The sequence below is a fragment of the Stegostoma tigrinum genome, chromosome 9, assembly GCF_030684315.1.
Source record: "Stegostoma tigrinum isolate sSteTig4 chromosome 9, sSteTig4.hap1, whole genome shotgun sequence".
Classification (NCBI taxonomy): Eukaryota; Metazoa; Chordata; class Chondrichthyes; order Orectolobiformes; family Stegostomatidae; genus Stegostoma; species Stegostoma tigrinum.
In genome coordinates this window covers 89,504,969-89,525,349 of record NC_081362.1, presented here as the reverse complement: position 1 = coordinate 89,525,349, position 20,381 = coordinate 89,504,969, and the positions used below count along the sequence as shown (strand labels likewise).

At 42.4% G+C, this 20,381-nt stretch overlaps 2 protein-coding genes across 3 annotated transcripts in view; one reads left to right on the top strand and one right to left on the bottom strand.

Moving 5' to 3' along the window:
- ppm1g (protein phosphatase, Mg2+/Mn2+ dependent, 1G) overlaps positions 1-13,847 on the bottom strand; it is a 41,396-nt gene extending 27,549 nt beyond the window's left edge. Inside the window, exons 1-3 of the mRNA XM_048535999.2 lie at positions 12,869-13,847; positions 4,207-4,276; positions 1,253-1,338 (exon numbers count right to left, since the gene is read on the bottom strand). Coding sequence (XP_048391956.2) covers positions 1,253-1,338; positions 4,207-4,276; positions 12,869-13,330 — 618 coding nt within the window. The 5' untranslated portion in view covers positions 13,331-13,847. The remainder of the gene's footprint in view (positions 1-1,252; positions 1,339-4,206; positions 4,277-12,868) is intronic.
- A 5,717-nt stretch (positions 13,848-19,564) lies between these two features.
- LOC125455198 (nuclear receptor-binding protein) overlaps positions 19,565-20,381 on the top strand; it is a 97,937-nt gene continuing 97,120 nt past the window's right edge. For both annotated transcript variants that reach the window (XM_059648741.1, XM_059648740.1), the window contains exon 1: positions 19,565-20,031. In XM_059648741.1, coding sequence (XP_059504724.1) covers positions 19,864-20,031 — 168 coding nt within the window. In that variant the 5' untranslated portion in view covers positions 19,565-19,863. The remainder of the gene's footprint in view (positions 20,032-20,381) is intronic.

The following is a 20,381-nucleotide window of genomic DNA, read 5'->3' as shown; positions in this document are numbered from 1 at the left end:
CATTCAGCATTATCCAAGTTGAGACAAATACCTTGAGAGCACCCCCAAAGACAAGGTGGTAACCAAACCTATTGTCAACCACCTGAAAGGGGATTACTACATTCAAGTCCTGATATTTTCATGAACTGGGAGCTCGTAAGAAATTTGTAGAGGCCTATTCTCAGCTGTTCTTCTTCCCAATCCCACTGCACAAAAGAAAAACAGCACATACATTGAAATCTCAAGGCCTACTCTCACTCACGCACTATTCAATCTGCATGATGCTTTCATGTGGGGAGTGTCGCCATACAATGGGTATGCATGTGCATAGCTCCTTGAAAGTGGAGTCGCAGGTAGACAGGGTGATGAAGGCAGTGTTAGACATGTTTGCCTTTGTTGATCAATGCAATGAGTGTAGGAGGCTGTACAGGGCATTGGTGAGGCCATTTTTAGAATACTGCAGTCAATTCTGGTCTCCCTGCTATAGGAAAGATGTTATTAAACTTGAAAAGGTTCTGAAACGATTTAAAAAGATGTTGCCGGGTTTGGAGAATTTGAGATGTACAGGTAGGCTGAATAAGCTGGGATATTTTCCCAGAGTTTCAGAGGCTGAGGGGCGACCTTAGAGGTTTATAATTCATGAAGAGGATGAATAGCCAAAGCCTTTTCCCAGGATAGGGGAGTCCAAAACTGGAGGGCATAGGTTTAAGGTGAGAGGGGGAAGATTTTAAAGGGACCTAAAAGGGCAACGTTTTCATGCAAAAAGTGGTGCGTGTATGGAATGAGCTAGCAGTGGTGGTGGTGGAGGCTGGTATAACTACAACATTTAAAATGCATCTGGATGGATGCATGAATAGGAAGGGTTTAGAGGAATATGGGCCATTTGCTGGCATGTGGAACTAGATCAGTTAGGTTATCTGGTCGGCATGGATGTGTTGGACTGTTTCCATGCTGTAAAACGAGTTGAGTTATTTTCTTGGATACTGGCCATAATATTTAATAGGGTATCTGTGAATGTTCCAAAGATATATCAAATCAAGACTTGTTTTCCCAAGGATCTGCACCACAAGTTATCCCCTCTTAGCATTTTTGATGTTAAGAAGTGTCAGCGAAAAACCTGTGCTTTTAGAATTTGGCATCAAAATCAACTTAATCTGTACAAATCAACATTTCCAGAAATCAAGCACCCCAAATGGCTCATCTTATATCTGAATTAGTCTACTCATCAGTACTTTGCTCTGTCAAACATTATTTCTATTTCTAAAAATCATACCTTCTGCAACTTTCCACTCCTATAGGCCTGCTGGCTCTTAATGACATCAGGCAGGTACTTGGCACAATACAGCGCCACTTCTTCACCTGGAAGAAATAATAAATTCAGGATGAGAATTCTAGCCAATTTATAATTTATTCCTTGGGAAGGAGGGAACGTGAATTCAACAACAGTGATCAAAGAAATGCACATTAGACGAGAGTTGGGAGAAGCAGACATGCAGTTTCGGATCATTAAGGAAGTGTGTTTTTAAAAAATTCATTCATGGGATGAAGGCGTCACTGGCCAGGCCAGCATTTATTGCCTACAGGGCATTAAGAGAACCTCACTGCTGTGGGTCTGGAATTACATGTAGGCCAGACCAGGTAAAGACGGCAGTTTCCTTCCATAAATGACATTAATGAACCAGGTGGGCTTTTCCAAAAAAAAAAACAGCAGTGGATTTATGGTCATCATTAGATTCATAATTCCAGATTTTTTTCATTGAATTCAAATTCCACCATCTGCCACAGCAGGATTTGAACTCTGATCCCCAGAACATTACTGGGATCTCTGGATTGATAGTCCAGTGATCATGCCACTAAGCCATTACCTCCCCAATCAAGTTGTAACGGTAAAAATATGGATGTGGATTTCAACAATGTCAGCTACTGAGCAGATAATTGGGACCAAATGTGGGATTTGAAATTCAGGCCTGGTTCAGCAGGATACCAATATCACACAAGGAAGCCCAAACAACTCTACGTGTAGGGCCCACAAGCAGGAATATTGCTGAATCAGACAGAAGAGGGCCTTTGGCTCAGTGTTTGTACTGCTGATAATATATTATCTACACTAGTCCTACTTTCCCACACAAGGCCCATAGCCTTGAACATCATAACATTTCAAGTGCTCATTCAAGAACTTTTAAAAAGGTTGAGAGGTTTCCCCATCTCAAACACTGTCAGGGAGTGCATTCCAGAGCCCATCACGCTCTGTGAAAACAGTTTTCCTCAAATCCTCTCTGAAGCTCTTTCACTTCCAAACTATGCTCCCTTGTTACTGACCCTTCAACTAAAGGGGAACAGTTGCTTTCTGTCCACTCTCTGCATGACCCTCAAAATCTTACGCATCTCAATGAGGTCCCCCTCATCCTTCTTTGCTCGAAGAAATCAACTGAAGCTTATCCCTGCTTGTCTTCATAGCTGAAATGCTCCATCCCAAGCAAGATCCTGGTGAATCTCCTTTGCACCCGCGTCCAGTACAACCGTATCCTTCCTCTCGTGTGGTGACTGGTACTGCGCACAGTACTCCAACTGTGGCGTAAGCAAAGTTCTGTACAGCTCCAATATGATCCCAATTCTCTTATAATCTATGTCTGATAAAGGCATGTATTCCATATGTCTTAACTACCCTATTAACCTACCCTACACCTTCAGGGATCCGTGAATATGCATCTCATGCATGGGAACACTCCCTTGTCTTTTTCCTTCTTCCAAAGAGCATCATCTCACATTTATCATGGTTAAATTTTATCTGCCACTGATCTGTCCATCTATATTCTCGCCATCAACTGCTCAGGCAATCTTTGTCATCCACAAGCTGACTTCTTATCCCCCCACTCACGAAGCTTGGAAACATTACAGAAGAGGTGCAATTTCAGGACAACTGCATGGCTTATGTCTCGATAATGTTCAGCAGACGGAAGTATTCATCAGATTGTTACTCACGGTCATGGAGACAAGGATTTTGTGGAGAAACAAGGCGGAATTCACTGCCATGAGTATGGAAAAAGAACATACACATATTGTTGTTTGCCAGTGTGAAAATCAAAATAAAGCCAGGGAGGATTACAAACTGCAGAGGGGAACCCATCAGGTTTGTCAGCGGTGCAAAGAAACAAAATTAACCTTTCAGATGTTCTAATGGAAGATTCCATGCTTAAATTTACTTTTTTTGAGAAGAGTGCTCCTCAAACAACTGAGTTTTTAGATTCCATTTTTACTATTACAAAATATACAAAAATAAATGTCAATTTTTAAAGCGATAGATGGATACTTTACAGAAATTACCAACAATCAGAGTATGCATGGACTTAGCAATGGATCAAAACCACCAGGATGAAAATTTAAACCTTTATGTTTTGAACATTTTATTCATGCAAATGACCTGAATATTTACATGATTAGATTGCTTCAGATACAAACCGAAACATGCAAGTTTCCACTTCCAACAATACTGAATTAGTGAACCCACATTATGGCAAGCTGTTTACAGGAAGTTACTTGAACCTACAAAGATTCCTGTCAATTAGGAGACAGAAAATATCGAGCACAAAACCCATTTTAGTCAAGTTACTTAGAAAGTATATCCTTTTTAAAATTAGATGCAAACACAGACACATAAAGCAAACAGCAAATCATTACATCTACTTAAAGAAGTCAATTGGTTTCTCAGCAAAATTTTTATTATGCAATTATAGTGCCTTGCAATACGCAAGACCCCCACTTATGTGTCACAGAAAATGCTTGTGCATTACGAAGTTTAGTCCAATTGATAAGATGGAAGTACACTTAACACATGGCTGAATCAATCCCAAGACATGCTTTAACCAGATACATTACTGACTGAAGAGGTGTGAGCAAGTGACAATTCATGCTTTTCACATGTCTCCCCAGGAGACTGTATCAGCAGGAGAATGGCAGAGCAAGGGTCTAGTCAAGAATTCAGTATTAGCTCATTTTCACATTTGCATCAAACAATGCAGACTACAATAAATCAATCTCATGTGGTCTTGCACACAGGGAATCAAGACAAACTTGAAACTGACAGGCAAAACTGAACTGCAGGGCTTGCAAATGTTTATTCTAACCCATTTTGAGTAAATATGAAATATTGATACCAATGCCCACATAAGCACACTCAAAAAAAAATGAACCTGTAAGCACAATGAATTCCATCATTCATTCTCCTACCTCCATGGCCATCATAAACTGCAAACATGGCAGTCTCTTCATCCAATTCCGGGATACAATTGTGCGCATCCTAAAAAACCAAATTCATAATAAAATATAATTAACTTGCACAATTACCTCAGTAATGACCTTCCATGCTTCAATCAGAACCATCGTTTATTCAAAAACTTGCTACCTTCAACAGATTACTCCCTTCCTAAAAAAAAAATCAGGAGTAGGGCCAAATGGCCATTTTGTCAACTAAATAGAGTATTTGTTACAACAAACAGTTTTAATATCTGCAGCCCTCACAATATAAATAAATCTTCAAATTATCTGTGAATATCTTACAAATACTTATAATAATGAAATGGGACTGATAGGTGACAAACACATATACATGCTTGCTCAGTCCATAAAGGATTTTTCTTTCCAAATACACAAAACCAGAGAAGCTGATTCTGCAAATCTGTACAAGTCCTCATGATTTGACCCTTTTTTGAACAACTTATTCCTACATAGCTTTCAGTTAATTATTTATTCTGCTCTTCTCATATAAAGAGTATAAGTATTAGTCGAACAAATTTCAAGTTTGATACCATCCATGGTAAAGCAATCCATCTGAGTGGTACTCTACTAAACCTTCACTCTTGACAATCAATTCACAGGACCAGCACTATGAGCCATATACAGGATGTGCTGCAGGAACAAAGCCTCTTAATAACATGGAACAAATCCACAGCTTCTTTCACCTAGTAGGTGAAGGCAAACAGACCCATGGGAACACCACCACACACATGAACCCCTGTACCTACCATACTAACCAGGACTGAGATGAGAAATGTCTTCACTCAGACGGTGATAAGCCTATGGAAATGTCTGGTTGAAGTCGAAATATTGAACACTTTTCAAAAGGAGTTAGATATTGTTCTTTTTGTTTAAAGGGATCAAAGCATATAAGTGAGAAAATGGGAGCAGCGTACTGAGTTGGATGATCAGCCATGATCATTTTGAATGGTGGAGCAAGGACAAATGTCTATTTTGGCACCTATTTTCTGTGTTTCTATGAATTGTTCACCACTGAAATTCTCAACCCGTGAACAGATTTTGCAGCTACTTTGTCAAATTCAATTTCAGGCCAATGATAACCCATGGAATGTTGACAATGGAGAATTCAGTGAATGCTGAAAGATGATTAGATCCTCTTGTTAGAGATGGCCATACCCTTGTAAGGAAGAAGCAAATAACATTGATCCCACACAATCAGGCCTGAATGCAACTCAGATTTTTCTACATGTGGGCACAGACTACCTCAGTACCTAGGAAGTCCTGAATGGTATGGTGGAATCAAGAGCAAACATTCCGATTTCTGATGGAATGATGGAGCAGAAAGTCATTGCAAAAGCAACTGTGAAAAGGCCACATTATGCAGAAGAATTCCTGTAGTTACATGTTTAAAGTTTTCCAGTTTCAACCCCTTTCTTTCAAATCAAGGAAACATCATCTTAATTCATGAAATGCTTTGAATTTCTCACAATTTTTGTTATTAGAAAGATGCAAGATTGTAATATGTTAGAGCAGGGTAAGGTAATATTCATATAGCCAATCTCACATTTTACTGTACTTGCATCTGGTCACTCCCACCTTTCCCTCCATTTACATTACAATGGATATTTAAAACAAACTGTACCTTAATACACCAATTAAAAAAACTTCAGTTAAGGATAGCCAAATTGTCAAGAATTATAATTCTCAGAGGTTATGCAGAGGTGCAAATGGCTTCTAGACTGCACATTACAATGCAACGAAATTTTAGTACAGTATTTCATTATCTTTTGGGGCACTCCCTTTTTCTTTTTTAATTGCATGTTGAAGTCCAAAGAATCAGCAGAAGAATGGTGAGGGTAGAAGCAGGTATAACAACTGAGAAGAAGCATTAGTCAAATGAACTCGAACCAAGTGAAAAGAAAGTAGGAGATTAGTGAAGTAGAAAGATCCTAGAATATTGAAACATCACAGTAGAGATGTAGGGGGAAGGACATGATCAAGGATTTAGAGATTTTGAAGAAGTTTTCGAACACAGAGAGATAAGATTAAAAGGGGTTAAAAGGGTATTTCTAGCATGGAATGAGGAAGAACAATGTTCATACTCCTTTGATGGTTTCTCAAGAAAGAAATTTCTGTTTGTAGTTTTGTTGCACAGTAATATTTTATTCATTGCTGATTTGAACCACAGAATCTCTAGTAGTTTTCTTTCATCAAAAGCAGATGTTTCAGAGAGGAATCCTCCCAGCTTCCTGGCCAATATACAACACTGATCATTGGGAGATAATTTCGTTGTAGTTTTGGAGCCTTGATGTGCATAAATTGACAACAGTTAAAAACAAAGCACCTCAGTGGTCACATAGTGACTGGAAACCACTAAATATGGTCCACGTTAAATGCATGAATTGAGGCCAAATGTATACAGAAGGGGAGGATCAATTGAACAATAACTTGTCCTAATATATCAAAAGAAAGTTCAGGCCCTCTTGTGGCAGAGTGGTAAACTCCCTACCTTGAAGCACAGGTTGAAATCTCAAGTACGAGACGTGTAATAGCATCTCTGAACGCTTGATTAGAAAAATGTTAATTAAAAAAAGTCCAGGCTCCCTTGCGAAACAGTGCTAGAGCCCCTGCCTGGTCCCAGGCAGTTCTGAATTTAAGTCTTAACTGTTCCACAAGTGCGTAATAACATCTCTGAACAGGTTGATTTTTAAAAAAATTTAAAATAGGGATGTTCTTCATGGACTTGAGGGGCTGAATGACCTGCTTTAACACAAGGGATTCACTGATATTATCAAAGTTCAGGCCCTTTTGTGGTGCAGTAGTAGTGTCCTTATCCCAGACCAAGGGGCCTGGGTTCAAGTCCCACCTGTTTCGAAGGTGAGTAATACCAGGTTATGGAGTCATACAGCATGGAAACAGACCCTTCAGTCTAACTCATCCATGCCAACCATATATCCTAAATTAATCTATTCCCATTTGCCAGCATTTGGCCCATATCTCTCTAAACCCTTCTTATTGATATACTGATCCAGATGTCTTTTAAATGTTGCAACTGTACCAGCTGCCACCACTTCTTCTGGCAGCTCATTCCATACACAACCCATGCTGTGTGTGGAAAAAAAAACTGCCCTCTAGGTCCCTCTTAAATATTTCCCCTCTCACTTTAAACCTTTGCCTTCTAGTTTTGGATGCTCCCAGCTCAGGGAAAAGACCCTGTCTATTCACCCTATCCATGCTCCCGATGATTTTATAAAAGCATTACAAGGTCACCACTCAGCTTCTGACGTTCCAGAGAAAACAGCCCCAACCTATTTGGCCTGCCACTGCAGCTTAAATACTCCAACGCAACATCCTTGTAAATCTTTTCTGAACCCTTTCAAGTTTCACAACATCCTTCCTATAGCAGAGAGACATGAATTGCACAAAGAATTCCAAAAGAGGCCTAACCAATGTCCTGTACAGCCGCTACATGACCACCCAACTCCTTTGCTCAATGCACTGGCTAATTGAGGCAAACATATCAAACACCTTCACTATCTTATCCTGAAGCTCCACTTGCAAGGAATATGAACCCGCATCCCAAGGTCTCTGTTCAGCAACACTTCCCAATTAAGTATATAAGTTTTGCCCTGATTTGCCTTTCCAAAATGCAATCTTCATATTTATCCGAATTAAACTATCTGCCACTCCTCAGCCCATTGACCCATCTGATCAAGATCCCATTACACTGAGGTAGCCTTCTTCGTTGCCCACTACACCTCCAATTTTGGTGTAATCTGCAAACTTACTAACCATACCTCCTATGCTCATGTCCAAATCATGTATGTAGAGTCACAAAAAGCAGTGGATGCAGCACTGATTCCTGTGGGAAACTGAAGGCCTCCAGTTTTGATTGCGAAAAATAGGTTAAACAAAAAAAAAGTTCCAGGAGTATATGGTTAATTTGAACATTTGACTGTTATGGGGCCCCTTTATGGGATGTTTACATTTTAATTTGATCGAATTAAATGGTTGTCATGAGTATAAATATGGCATCTATCTTTATTTTGTTGATTTGGTTTTTCAAAAGCGTAAACAAGACATCTATGTTGAGGGTTTGGGGCATGTGAGCAATGTGCCTACCACTAGGTTAGAAGCTCTAGGTTCAAGTCTGAGCTGCCCAAGGGAAGTCATAATCGATCCAAACAGGTTGTTTAAAACAAATGGAAGACATTGGTAGTGGGTTGTATAATGAGGAGCTATACATTTGTAAAGTATAGGATAAATCCTGACTCCTGATCTCCTCCTTTACTAATTGGCTATAAGACGTGGAAAAGATTGCAACAGTTCATTTGCAACCTCCAATTACAAGTGCCTTTTAACAAACAAAAGCCAAAAAGAACTGAGGATGCTGTAAATCAGGAACAGAAACAAAGTTGCTGGAAAAGCTCAGCAGGTCTGGCATTTTCCACTTGGGGACACTACAGCCCTCCAAACCCATACTGAGTTCAATAATTTTCGGGCCCAAACTCTCCCATGTCCCAGACCCACATCCCACACACCAGATTTGTTACCACAAAGCCCGCATTACAGACCCTTCATTAGTAGTCACTAACAGTCCCCATTTACAACTATTCACCCTCCCAGCCTGATCATTCGCAACTCCTTTGTCTGTCCAACTGTCTCTCTCTCTCTTTGGGCCCTATCGTATCATTAACTCCCTACTTTCTGCATATAAAGTGACATTTCCCCAGCCACCATCAGTTCTGAGGAAGGGTCACTAGGCAGATGCTGCTGAGCTTTTCCAGCAACTTTGTTTTTGTTCTTTTTAACAAATCCCAGGCTCCATTTTCCTCCCTCATATGTTCAACTGTGCATGTTTTTGTGACATCAGATTACACATTCCTTATATACAATCCAACCCACTTTTGACCAGCATGTTCTGCTCCTCAATCTAAATGGTTTCAGTTTGGTGGTCAGCTTGTCTCAGATCCATCTTCCAGCTGTTTATGGGTACACAGGTGAGGAACAATGTAAATCAAACTAAGATGGCAGAGAAACATCCATGACATGTGAGCAATTGAATGTTTTGATCAATTTGAAAGAGTCAAGGATACTAAACCTAGAGCTATCGCATCTGGTTTTCTGTTTCTGTAATTCTGAAATGAAAGACGTTGATAATTGGAAACATGAAACCATGATGAGCAATGTCTGAAGTATGGCTTTGATGGGTTTAATTACAAAAAAGGTGTTAGAAAGAGCATATGTTTGCAAATTTACTGCTGATGCGTGAACTGAGGAACTGTCATTGGGTTTGGGTGCAGAAAGCATTCATCTAACTGAATTTATAGTTGTAAATGAGATCAGATTTTTTGTTGTGTCTGGTTTGATCAAACATACACGAAGATATCAGCAGTGTCAAAATCAGAAACAAATCATTAAATTGTTGTGGTGCAATAACCAAATAGATTTAACTAAAGTGAAATTTCTCATGACCTAGAAAAAAGCACCTTAGGTGCTTTAAGAATGTAAATTATGGAAGTAGTGTTAATACTTAGATGATACAAACAATACCACAGTTTTTCAATATTCGGGTGAACAAGTGACAAGGCTCTATGCTATGAAATCCATCAAGTCCCTGGGTCTGGACATCATTCACAGTGTAAAACACCAGAACAATCTGAAGGAATTCCTGCAGAATTCAGTGTCAGCTTTGGCTGCAAAAAGCTCTTGCTTTCTGGATACAATGCATTTATCCAGTGGGTTAGATGTGCCCTTATTCCAAGCTGCATCTAGAACCAAGTTAGATTTTGCAGTTTTGATTCCAGCTTGGAAAAATATAATGCAGTCAAAGGCCAGTACAGAAGGTTAATCAAGTGATACATGGTGGTTTGAGAGGCAGAAATACATTTTTTCCAATGGAAGAAGTGATCCAGAAGGAGGCAATTAGGTAAAATCAGACAACTTAGAAATGAAATTGAAAACTATTTCCCATAATATTGCAGAAATCTGACTCACTTTCCCCAGCAAGGTTATGGATGCTAGATTAGTTGAAGTTTTCAAGACGGATATTGATAGATATCTCTTGGGTAAACAGAACTGAGGTACAGATCAGCCTTACTCAGAATAGGCTTCTCCTGGGGCCTTGTCTAATGTTTTTCCCCCCCAGACCTTGTATTGTATTTATCCTAGTCAGAAAATGTCTTACAAAAGTTAATCAAATAAAAGTTGTTACACACACATTTGATTTTTGTTCCTCTTCACTTCAGTAAAATGCTCCTCCATTAGAATTTGAGAGTTTTTCACGATTGGTTGTAATTAAGTAGCTTCCAATGTAAGTTTACTCTTGCTATGAAATCAGCTATTTTGTTGCATTCTAAGAGTGGGATCATAAACCAATCATGAGCAGGGATCCAGTCGACACTGGTGTAACAAGGTATACAATTTCTATTTAACATACATATTTTTCCAGCTATGTACCATTTATCTCATTGTCTTAATGTATGATTATTTCTAAGCAGAGACACACCCGGAGGATAAATTTCCTCCAAACAAAGACAGCAAACATTTTTACTCGTACAAGTCTCTTCAGTCTTTCATTTAGGTTTTTCTGAATTCTGCCCCTTAATGGAGCACTGAAGACCTTTCTACTTGGGGTTGCTAATTTGAGTATTTGTCAATGCAAACTGAAAACTTGCAAACAAATCCCCCTCTCTCAACTACGAAACACTTACTCAATGAGGCTTATTTCAAATGACCAGTTAACTCCGACTGTACTGCCAACAGAATGTTGACAGTTGAATTTTTGTGTTTAAAACCTGGTGGTCCTGTGGATAGGATTCTGCAGCTCCACGGTCATGTCCCAGGAATTGTTTTCTTAAAAGGGTTATTGGGGGTGGGTGGGAACCTGGTGTTGAAACCACAACTGGGTTAGTCATGACTTTATTGAATGCAGCTCATGCCTGATGGGGCAAATGGTCTGCTTCTAATTTCTTTGTTCAGATTATTCATTTGATGTAATTGAAGCAGACCAGATAGCGAACACACCTGGGTATCCGAACCCATCGTGCTAAAAATGCCAAAGGAATCTGAAGAATTTAGATGGGATCCTCTTCTCGCTCGATGTGACAGCCAGTTTATAATAAAGCACAGACCCATCGGTGGAGTGGCAGCGAATACTCCCCAGAAAGCACTGATAACTGAATGCATGACTAAATTCCAGAAATGTTAATTCATTATAAGTAGTAAGATAGTCTTCATTTTTTAAAGCTGTAATCTTAGTAGCATGTACCTTTCAGAAACAAAAATGCTTAAATAGGAAGGGACAAGAAAGCTAAGCAGTAGCTCATCATGATTCATATTAGTACAGCGGGGATGAGAAACAGTGATTGAAACTCCAAAGAATCCTATACTTTTCTGCTCCTGTTCCTCTGCTTAAGTCCATGGTAAACAAAAGACTGGATAACTAGTTGCAGATTAGTGCTCTTCTGAGTAGTTGCTGTACCACTTTAAGTGAAGCATTGCACTATAAAACAGAAACATTATCTTCACAGCTGGTAAACGTGGGGCTTACATGAAGTGTCCACAAGTAAAAGTAAAATCCATTACAAACTGATTTTGACACTGTAGATGCACACTGCCAACAGTGAAGCAGCTATATCTTACAGAGCCAGTGATCACTAACTTGGAAGAAAAGAAATCTCAAGTAACCTGTTGTGACATCCAGCAGACAAGTGCTGACTTTATGCTGGCAGAGACGAGGAAATCCTGACATGCTGGTTACTGAACAAAAGTGGAAATTGGTCTTATTGCTCCTAGTCGGTGCAATCAAGAAGAGAGCCAAATGAATGATGCACATCGGAGAAATTTCACCTCAGAACTGGTATCAGTTCTTTGGGAAACGGTTTATGATAACCAAACTGCATGGCCAACACAATTTTCCTTGCATTAAACTGTACTGAGCTATCAACATTTATAGGGCTTTGCCAAGTGACAAAATTTAGATAGTTGAAAGTTGCACTATGTGCTATACATTAGGCGCATTTATTTTTTGTGTTAAGTATTGGCGTTTCACTGTCCCTTTTCAGTCGGTGAAACTACTGGATAATATAAAGTGACAATTGAAACTGAACAATGAGGTAAAAAAACAAGAGCAAGAGTTATATCCAGTTGGCTCAAGTCATCAAGACAGGTGAACGAAAATAAAAGTTAACTGATTCTGTCAGAATCTTGCCTTCATTCACTGAAATCGAGAAAAAACTTTGTCGACACAATGTAAACACTTTGGGTACAGCAAGCCACGTACTTTTTAATCGAACACTTACTTAAACCGAATACATGCCTTATGCGAAGTGCTGCTTCATGTGTTTCCTCCACGAGGTATCGTTTGACACTGCTCTTCCCAGTGTTACTCGAGCGATTTAAATTGATCAGGAGTCTCACACACACAGGGTCGTGCATTTTTAACCGACTGTAAGTCAACACAAATGAACAATCGCCTCGATTGCAAGGATTTTAAAAAGATATTGGACCAAAAACACACCGACACTCGAGAAACCCGCGCACCATCGGGCGAAGCCCACGTTACAAGGCCCCTTGCTGATAATGCGTGTTGTATGTATGTGTGCATTCATATTCTCACTCACTCTGCACTCACCTCCATGGAGACCCGCCAACCTTGCATGGCGGAGACGCCGAAGTTGTATTTGTCTGTGCATTGCTCGCAGGAGTTCTTCACCGTGTTGGGTTGAGACAGGTAAGCACCCATACTGCTACTGCTGCTTCCCCCCCCTTCCTCCTCCTCCTCCTCTTCTTCTTTCTTCTTCCTCCAAGCAGCAGCAGCAGTAGTACCTCCTCCTCCTCCACCGCCACTACTACTACTACCTCCTCCTGTGGGAGGCGGGGGGGGGGGGGGGGGGGGGAGAAGGGGAAGCTCCGGATGGGATTCGATCGGCCTTTTGTTTTCGGTTGGTGGGAGAAGAAACAGGCCGGAGAAAAAAAACCGAAACGATGCAGGGCCAGCGGAACACTCTGACACAGGGGAGATAGAGAGAGAGGTAGACTGGGTACGGGGTGGGAGGTTCAGGGGACGGGGAGGAGAGAAGGGGCTCAGGCGCATGCGTGATGGATGGGGGCGGGGCAATCGTCGCGCGCCAACGGCCGGTCACCAGGGTAACCACGGCCTAGCGGGCCCGACCACAGCGTCCGTCAGCACCGACCCACACCGCTCACCGAAAAGGGAACAAAAAAAACAAAACCCCAAGGCCGCCTGGTTATTCCACCCCACTTCTCTTTCCTATACAGAAGTGTACTCCTCCCCTTCTCAAAGAAAAACGAACAAAAGACGAGATCGGCCTTCTGCCTCAGTCTCTCGCACTCACAATCCCTTAGGATTGTGCGATATTTGTAAATTTCGATCAATTTCTCGCCCTCCCCACCCCGACAGGGCTCAGAACTAGATTCACTTCGAATTGATTTTAATCTTTGTTTGTGAAAAGGCGGGATGGAAGGGAGTCAACAGAATCACAAAACTGAAAAAACGACGGCGGGGGGGGTGGAGGGAGAAGAGGCCAAAAGCAACCGGGAAATACGTGACATCCGAAAACATGGGGGCCCGTGGCGTCACTACCTGGAAGTGGTCGATTTCCTCCAAATTCAGGAAATGACGTCTGCGGAACGCGGGATTGCTCCGCTTACCGGAAGCGTTTGTGACAGAACGATATGTTGCGTAGCTCCCTGTGTTGAGAAGTGTCCGGCAGTTTATTATCTCAATCTAATTTATCGACGCAGTTTGGCGGACAGTAATGAAGCAGATGAGAGGCACTTTGTGTTTGAAGATATGCTTGCATTATAAAAGATGCAGAGGTCTCTTGTGGCGTGATGGAGTGTCCGTTCCTTTGGACCTGGAGGCTTATCTGTTGCAGAAGTGTGTAATGGCATGTCTGAAAAGCTTGATTAGAAAATGACAAAAAGCAATTTAAGACATCCGAAATTTGAGAAAAACTTCTTCCCCACTGTTGTTAGACTTATAAATGGACCTAACACATGAGTTGGTTTTTTTTCTGTGCATCTTGTCTGTAGCTATAGCAATATTCTGCAATCCGTTCTATAATATTGATGTAATTATGTAAGAAATAATTTGTCTAGTTAGCATGCAAAAATACTTTTCACTGCATCTTAGTACATGTGACAATAATTAGCCAAATCAAAAACCCTCAGCCCAGAGCCTGAAAAAAAATAGAGGATACAGAGGATATTTGCCAAGATATTGCCTCGGCTGGAGAAGTTCAGCTATGAAGAAAGACATTAGATAGGCTGGGGTTGAGCAATATAGGTTATGTTGGGGTGAAGGGGAGTCTGAAGTGTACTAAGTCCTATGGGATGTACACAGGGTAGATAGGGAGAAGCATTTAACCTTAGTAAAGAGGTCAGTAATTAGGGGCACACTTTTAAGTTGAGGAGTAGGATGTTTAGAGGGGATGTGAGGAATGCTTTTCATCCAGATTGTTGTGGGCATCTGGGACTCACTACCTAAAAGGGTAGTGGGGGTGGTGTCTCTAAAGATATTTAAGAACTATTTAGATGAACACTTGAAACACCATTGCACACAGGTCTCCGGGCCACTTGCTGAAAAATGGGGTTCGGATAGATGGCCATTTGATGACTGACATGGACACAAGGGACCGAAGGGTGTTTTTCCTACTTAAAAATTTTTATAGTAGTACAAGACTAGGCAATCATTGAACTCAACTTTAACCCTTGTTTTTCTCTTCACAGACAGTGACAGACTTGATGTGTTCCTCCAGCATTTATTTTTTTCTTTTACAGCATCTACAGTTCTTTCAGTTTTCAATCAGGAACAAAAACAGAAGTTGCTGGAAATGCTCAGCAGGCCTGGCAACACCTGAGAGGAAAAATCAGATTTAACGTTTCGGGTCCAGTGACCCTTGCTCAGAACTGAGGGCAGCTCAGAAAATGTTGGTTTATATGCAGAAAATTGAGAACAGTTGGGGTCGGGAGTAAATTATAGGATAGAACCTGAAGAGAGAGAAGGGCAGTTGGATAAACAAAGGAGTTAATAATGATCTGAGAGGATGAATAGCTGTTAATGACTAAAGATAGGTAGTATGTAATGGCAAGCTATATGATAACAAGGCCTGGTGTGTGGGGTAGGGGGCTAGGACATGGGAGAGTTTAGGCCCTAAAATTATTGAACTCGACATTGAGCCCAGAGAGCTGCAGGGTCCCCAAGCAGAAAATAAGGTGTTGTTCTTCCAGCTTGCGTTGAGGTTCACTGGAAAACGGCAGCAAGCCAGAGACAGAAATGTTGGCCAGTGAACAGGGTGGTGTGTTAAAGTGGCAGGCAACAGGTAGCTCAGGGTCCTTTTTGCGAGCAGAACGTAGATATTCTATGAAGTGGCTACGCAGTCTACTCTTTGTTTCTCTAATGTAGAGGAGACCACATTGTGAGCAGTGAATGCAGTAGAAGTTTTGTTTCACTTGGATGGTATGTTTGGGCCCCTGTAGAGTGAGGAGAGAGGAGGTAAATAAACAGGTGTTGCATCTTCACCGATTGCAAGGGATGGTGCCATGGGGACGACGTTGGGTGTGAAGGAAGAGTGGACTAGGGTGTCCCGGAGAGAATAGTCCCTGCGGAAGGTGGACAAGGGAGGGGAGGGGAATAGGTGTCTGTTGGTGGCATCTCACTGGTGAAAATCGCGTCTGATGATCTTCTGGATGTGGATGCTGGTGGTATGGTAGGTAAGGACGAGGGGAACCGTATCGCTGTTGTAGGAGGGCAGAGAAGAGGTGACGACATATGTGCGGGAGATCAGTTGGACATGGTTGAGGGCCCTGTAGACAACGGTGCTGAGAAATCCTCAGCTGAGGAAGAAGGTGGACAAGGGAGGCTCCCTTGTCGAAGTTGGCCTCGTCTGAACATATGAGACAGAGGAACTGAGAGAATGGGATGGAGTCTTTAGTTCCTGCCAGAACGACTGAGCATTTCCAGCAACTTCTATTTTTGTTCCTTTCTTTGTTTTCATTTCTCCAGCAGTCACAATATTTTGCTTTTGTTACAGTAAAGGAATGGATTTTTTTTTGGAGAAATTGTATGTTTACTCCGAGAGGCACAAGCTTTTGAGGTCATTACTGAAATGGTTGGATGGAAGGATGAATGGAGAGTCATATTATGACATAACCCTTTCTTGCTTTGATAGATTGCCAATAATCTGAACAAGGAACAAGAGTAGGCTAATTGCTTTTCTGAGCTTGCTCCACCATTGAATAAGATCATGCCTGATATGATTTTAAACTGAACAGTACATTCCTGGATATCCATGATAATCTTTTATCCCCTCTGTAATCATATATCTGTCTATCTCTGTCTTAAAAATATTAAAGGTTTCTGCATCCATTGCTTTTTGAGAAAGAAATGATTAAGATTTTCAACCCTGAGGAACAAAAAAGTTTTTTTTATCTCTTTTAAGTGGACACCTGCTTATTTTAAATCTATGACCCTTAGTTCTAGAATCTCTCACGAGATCCTTTCAACATCCACTCAGTTAAGTTCCCTCAGGATCTTTTATGTTTTGATGAAATCACTTCTGACTCTTCTAAAAGAATTATTTAAAAGGATGAAAAGTTGCATTTCAGGTCTCAAGAGGTTCAGTTGGAAGAGATGACAGCAGCAAAGCTGGATTTTTTTTGTAAAAAAACTTGAAAATACACTTGTCGGTCAACATTTACAGAGAGAAATAATTAATGTTTTAATTTGATCGTTTATCAAATCCAATTCTGTTTCTGCCTCCACAGATGTTGCCTGATTGACTGAGTAAGACCATTCGACCTGAGTGTAGAAGTAGGCTGTTCAGGTCACCAGCATCATATTATGTCTGATAATCCTCAACTCAACTTTCCTGCCTTTTCCTCATAGTCCTTGGTTCCCTTACTGTTGAAAAAAAAGTCTGTCTCAGTCTTAGATGGGAGGGTATTAGAGGCATGACACCTCACATTTTAAAAAGGTACTACGATCAGCACTTAAAATGCCATAAAATGTTGATCATACATTGACGTCTGTTTCTGGAAGTTGCAGCTGCATGCAGCCATAAGAAAATGCTTCTCAGAGAAAAAAGCGCTCATCTCTAGGCAACCTCAAACTCTTGAGTAAAGAAATTAGAACTATTCTAGGATTTAAACCCAGGACTGCTTGCTGACAAATTCAGTTCAAAATCCCTAAGTGAGATTCACCCCAGACTAAAATTCCTTTGTAAAACTGCACATATCCATTTTAAAATGAAATATGCAGAATCAGTCCCTTACATCACAGTAAAGAAATTATATATAACAAACTGAGGAACAGGTTTGGCGATATCAAGATAAAAGGATAATTAATGAGATGGTGCAGATTTAAAATAATCTGCAAAAAGAAAGATGATTCAAGCACAAAGTATTTTCATACGGTGATTGGAATGCACTGCCTAGACATCGAGTTAGGTTCAACTGAGGCTGTGAAGAAAGTATGAGATGATAACTTGAATAGCAATGTAAAGTAGGAGGAAAATGGCTCATTCGGAGAGCTGGTGTGTTGATGAAGGGCTGAATGGCTTCTTTCTGTACCGTATCCAATTCTGAGAGAATTCCGTGCATTGACAATGGCACTCAACAGATCAAACTGAAAATGGTCACTTCAATTCAGCTCTGACGAACAGTCATCTCGGCTGGAAATGTTAGCTTGCTTTCTCTCCTTGGATGCTGTCTGCCCTGCTGTGCTCTCCAGCAATTGGTTGTTTTCAAGACAGATTCCAGCATCTGCAGTAATTTGCTTCAACTGTCTCGGCCTACCAGACATGCTACAGAGACAACACGGTGTGGAGCTGGATGAGCACAGCAGGCCGAGCAGAAGGCTGACGTTTCGGGCCTAGACCCTTCTATGTTCATCCAGCTTTACACCTTGTTATCTCAGATTTTCCAGCAGTTCCTAGTATCTCCGAAACGTACTGAAGAGGGGCTGCTTTTGGACTGGCGCAGACAAGGTCAGTGATCACACTGCACCTGAAGAAAGGGTATGATTAAAGCTTGTGTTTTCAAATAAACCTGTCGGTCTATAACTTGGTTAATGAAATGTGAGGCTGGATGAAACAGCAGGCCCAGCAGCATCTCAGGAGCACAAAAGCTGACGTTTCGGGCCTAGACCCTTCATCAGAGAGGGGGATGGGGAGAGGATTCTGGAATAAATAGGGAGAGGGGGGAGGCGGACCAAAGATGGAGAGAAAAGAAGATAGGTGGAGAGGAGAGCATAGGTAGGGAGGGGATAGGTCAGTCCAGGGAAGACGGACAGGTCAAGGAGGTGGGATGAGGTTAGTAGGTAGGAGATGGAGGTGCAGCTCGGGATGGGTGAGAGGGAGAACAGGTTAGGGAGGCAGAGACAGGTTGGACTGGTTTTGGGATGCAGTGGGTGGAGGGGAAGAGCTGGGCTGGTTGTGTGGTGCAGTGGGGGGAGGGGACGAACTGGGCTGGTTTAGGGATGCAGTAGGGGAAGGGGAGATTTTGAAGCTGGTGAAGTCCACATTGATACCATTGGGCTGCAGGATTCCCAAGCGGAATATGAGTTGCTGTTCCTGCAACCTTCGGGTGGCATCATTGTGGCACTGCAGGAGGCCCATGATGGACATGGGCTGATGAAGGGTCTAGGCCCGAAACGTCAGCTTTTGTGCTCCTGAGATGCTGCTGGGCCTGCTGTGTTCATCCAGCCTCACATTTCGTTATCTTGGATTCTCCAGCATCTGCAGTTCCCATTATCACGGTGTATAACCTGGTGTCGTGTAGATTTTGACCTTACCCAGACATACGAAACTTTCCTTCCACTCGTCTCCGCCCTCCCGGATTCCATTGGCTGTTGGGCCGTCACTAATATCAATCGACGGGTATCTATTGGTCAAAGACGTTACCAGGAGGCTGTTGAATCCCTCCAATCGGGTCGGGTCCTAGCGCGCGTTAGGCTGTGCCCAAACGTCATTAGTAACGCGCGTGACGTGACCGTTACTACGCCGCCACGCGCACCTGGCTCTGATTGGTCAATATCACCATGTCAAACCGTCCGCTGAGGGGAACGTGGGCAGCTGTGGCTCCGCATACCACACGCCAGGCATTGATTGGCCCGTTCCGACGTCGTTGGACCGTCACCGGCGCGAACTGCGTCGTTGTGGCACCGTTCTCCATCACTTCGTGCGATTATTGGTAAGATCCGCTGTCCATCAAAGCGTTGCCTGGGAATGTGGGCAGGGTGGCGAGCCCTGTACCCGCCCCGGGTTTCTATTGGTCTGGCCCGCTATCTGTCAAACTGTCGCCTAGGGGGAAGTGGGCGGGGTGGCTTGAGAGCTCGAGCGAATGGAGTCGCTGGTCAATGGTCGCCATTAAACGTGGGGCTGAGGAGAATTTAACTTCCAAGTGGGATCAAAGGGAAGAAATCGGACGATCTTGTAGAAAGCTTCCTGTATCTTCAATGGTACCCGTCCCCAGAAAGTGGAATTGATTTTCAATCATTCGACAAGGAGTTGTCGGTGTCTCACCTATCCCCGCCCCCTCTCCGCTCTCTCCATCCGGTCTCCGGCCCCTGAGTGTCTCTCCAGGTTTTGTGGGGAGAGGGGGGAGATGTCGGAAGGCGAGAAGGCGGCCGCTGTAGCCGCAGTGGTGGACAAGGCGGCTGAGGCCATGAATGCGGCCGCCGAGGTGGACGACGAAGAGGAGGACGAGAGCGAGGACGAGAGCGAGATCCTGGAGGAGAGTCCGTGTGGCCGCTGGCAGAAGCGACGGGAGGAGGTGAGCTCCTTTTGAAGAGGGAGATTTGCGGGGCGGGGGATAAGAGGGCAGAGACCCCTTCTGACAGGGTGATTCGTCCTTTCCCCAGTGCTAACTCGCCTTTAACAGGCGTTTCAAACCCATGTTTCCTCTTTTCTTAAGAAAAAAGAAATGCAATAAAGCTTGCCAGTAGCTTGTGCTTTTTGCATCGCACTTTTTTAGTTTACAAGTTGAAGACAGGAACGATGTGATTGCAGTAGTGGGTTTGCAGAGTAGATTCACTAGCATGATGTCCGGGCTGAGATGGAACGGTTCATAGGAGTAGGCCATTCAGCCCCTTGAACCTGTTCCGCCATTCGAAGCTGACCTCT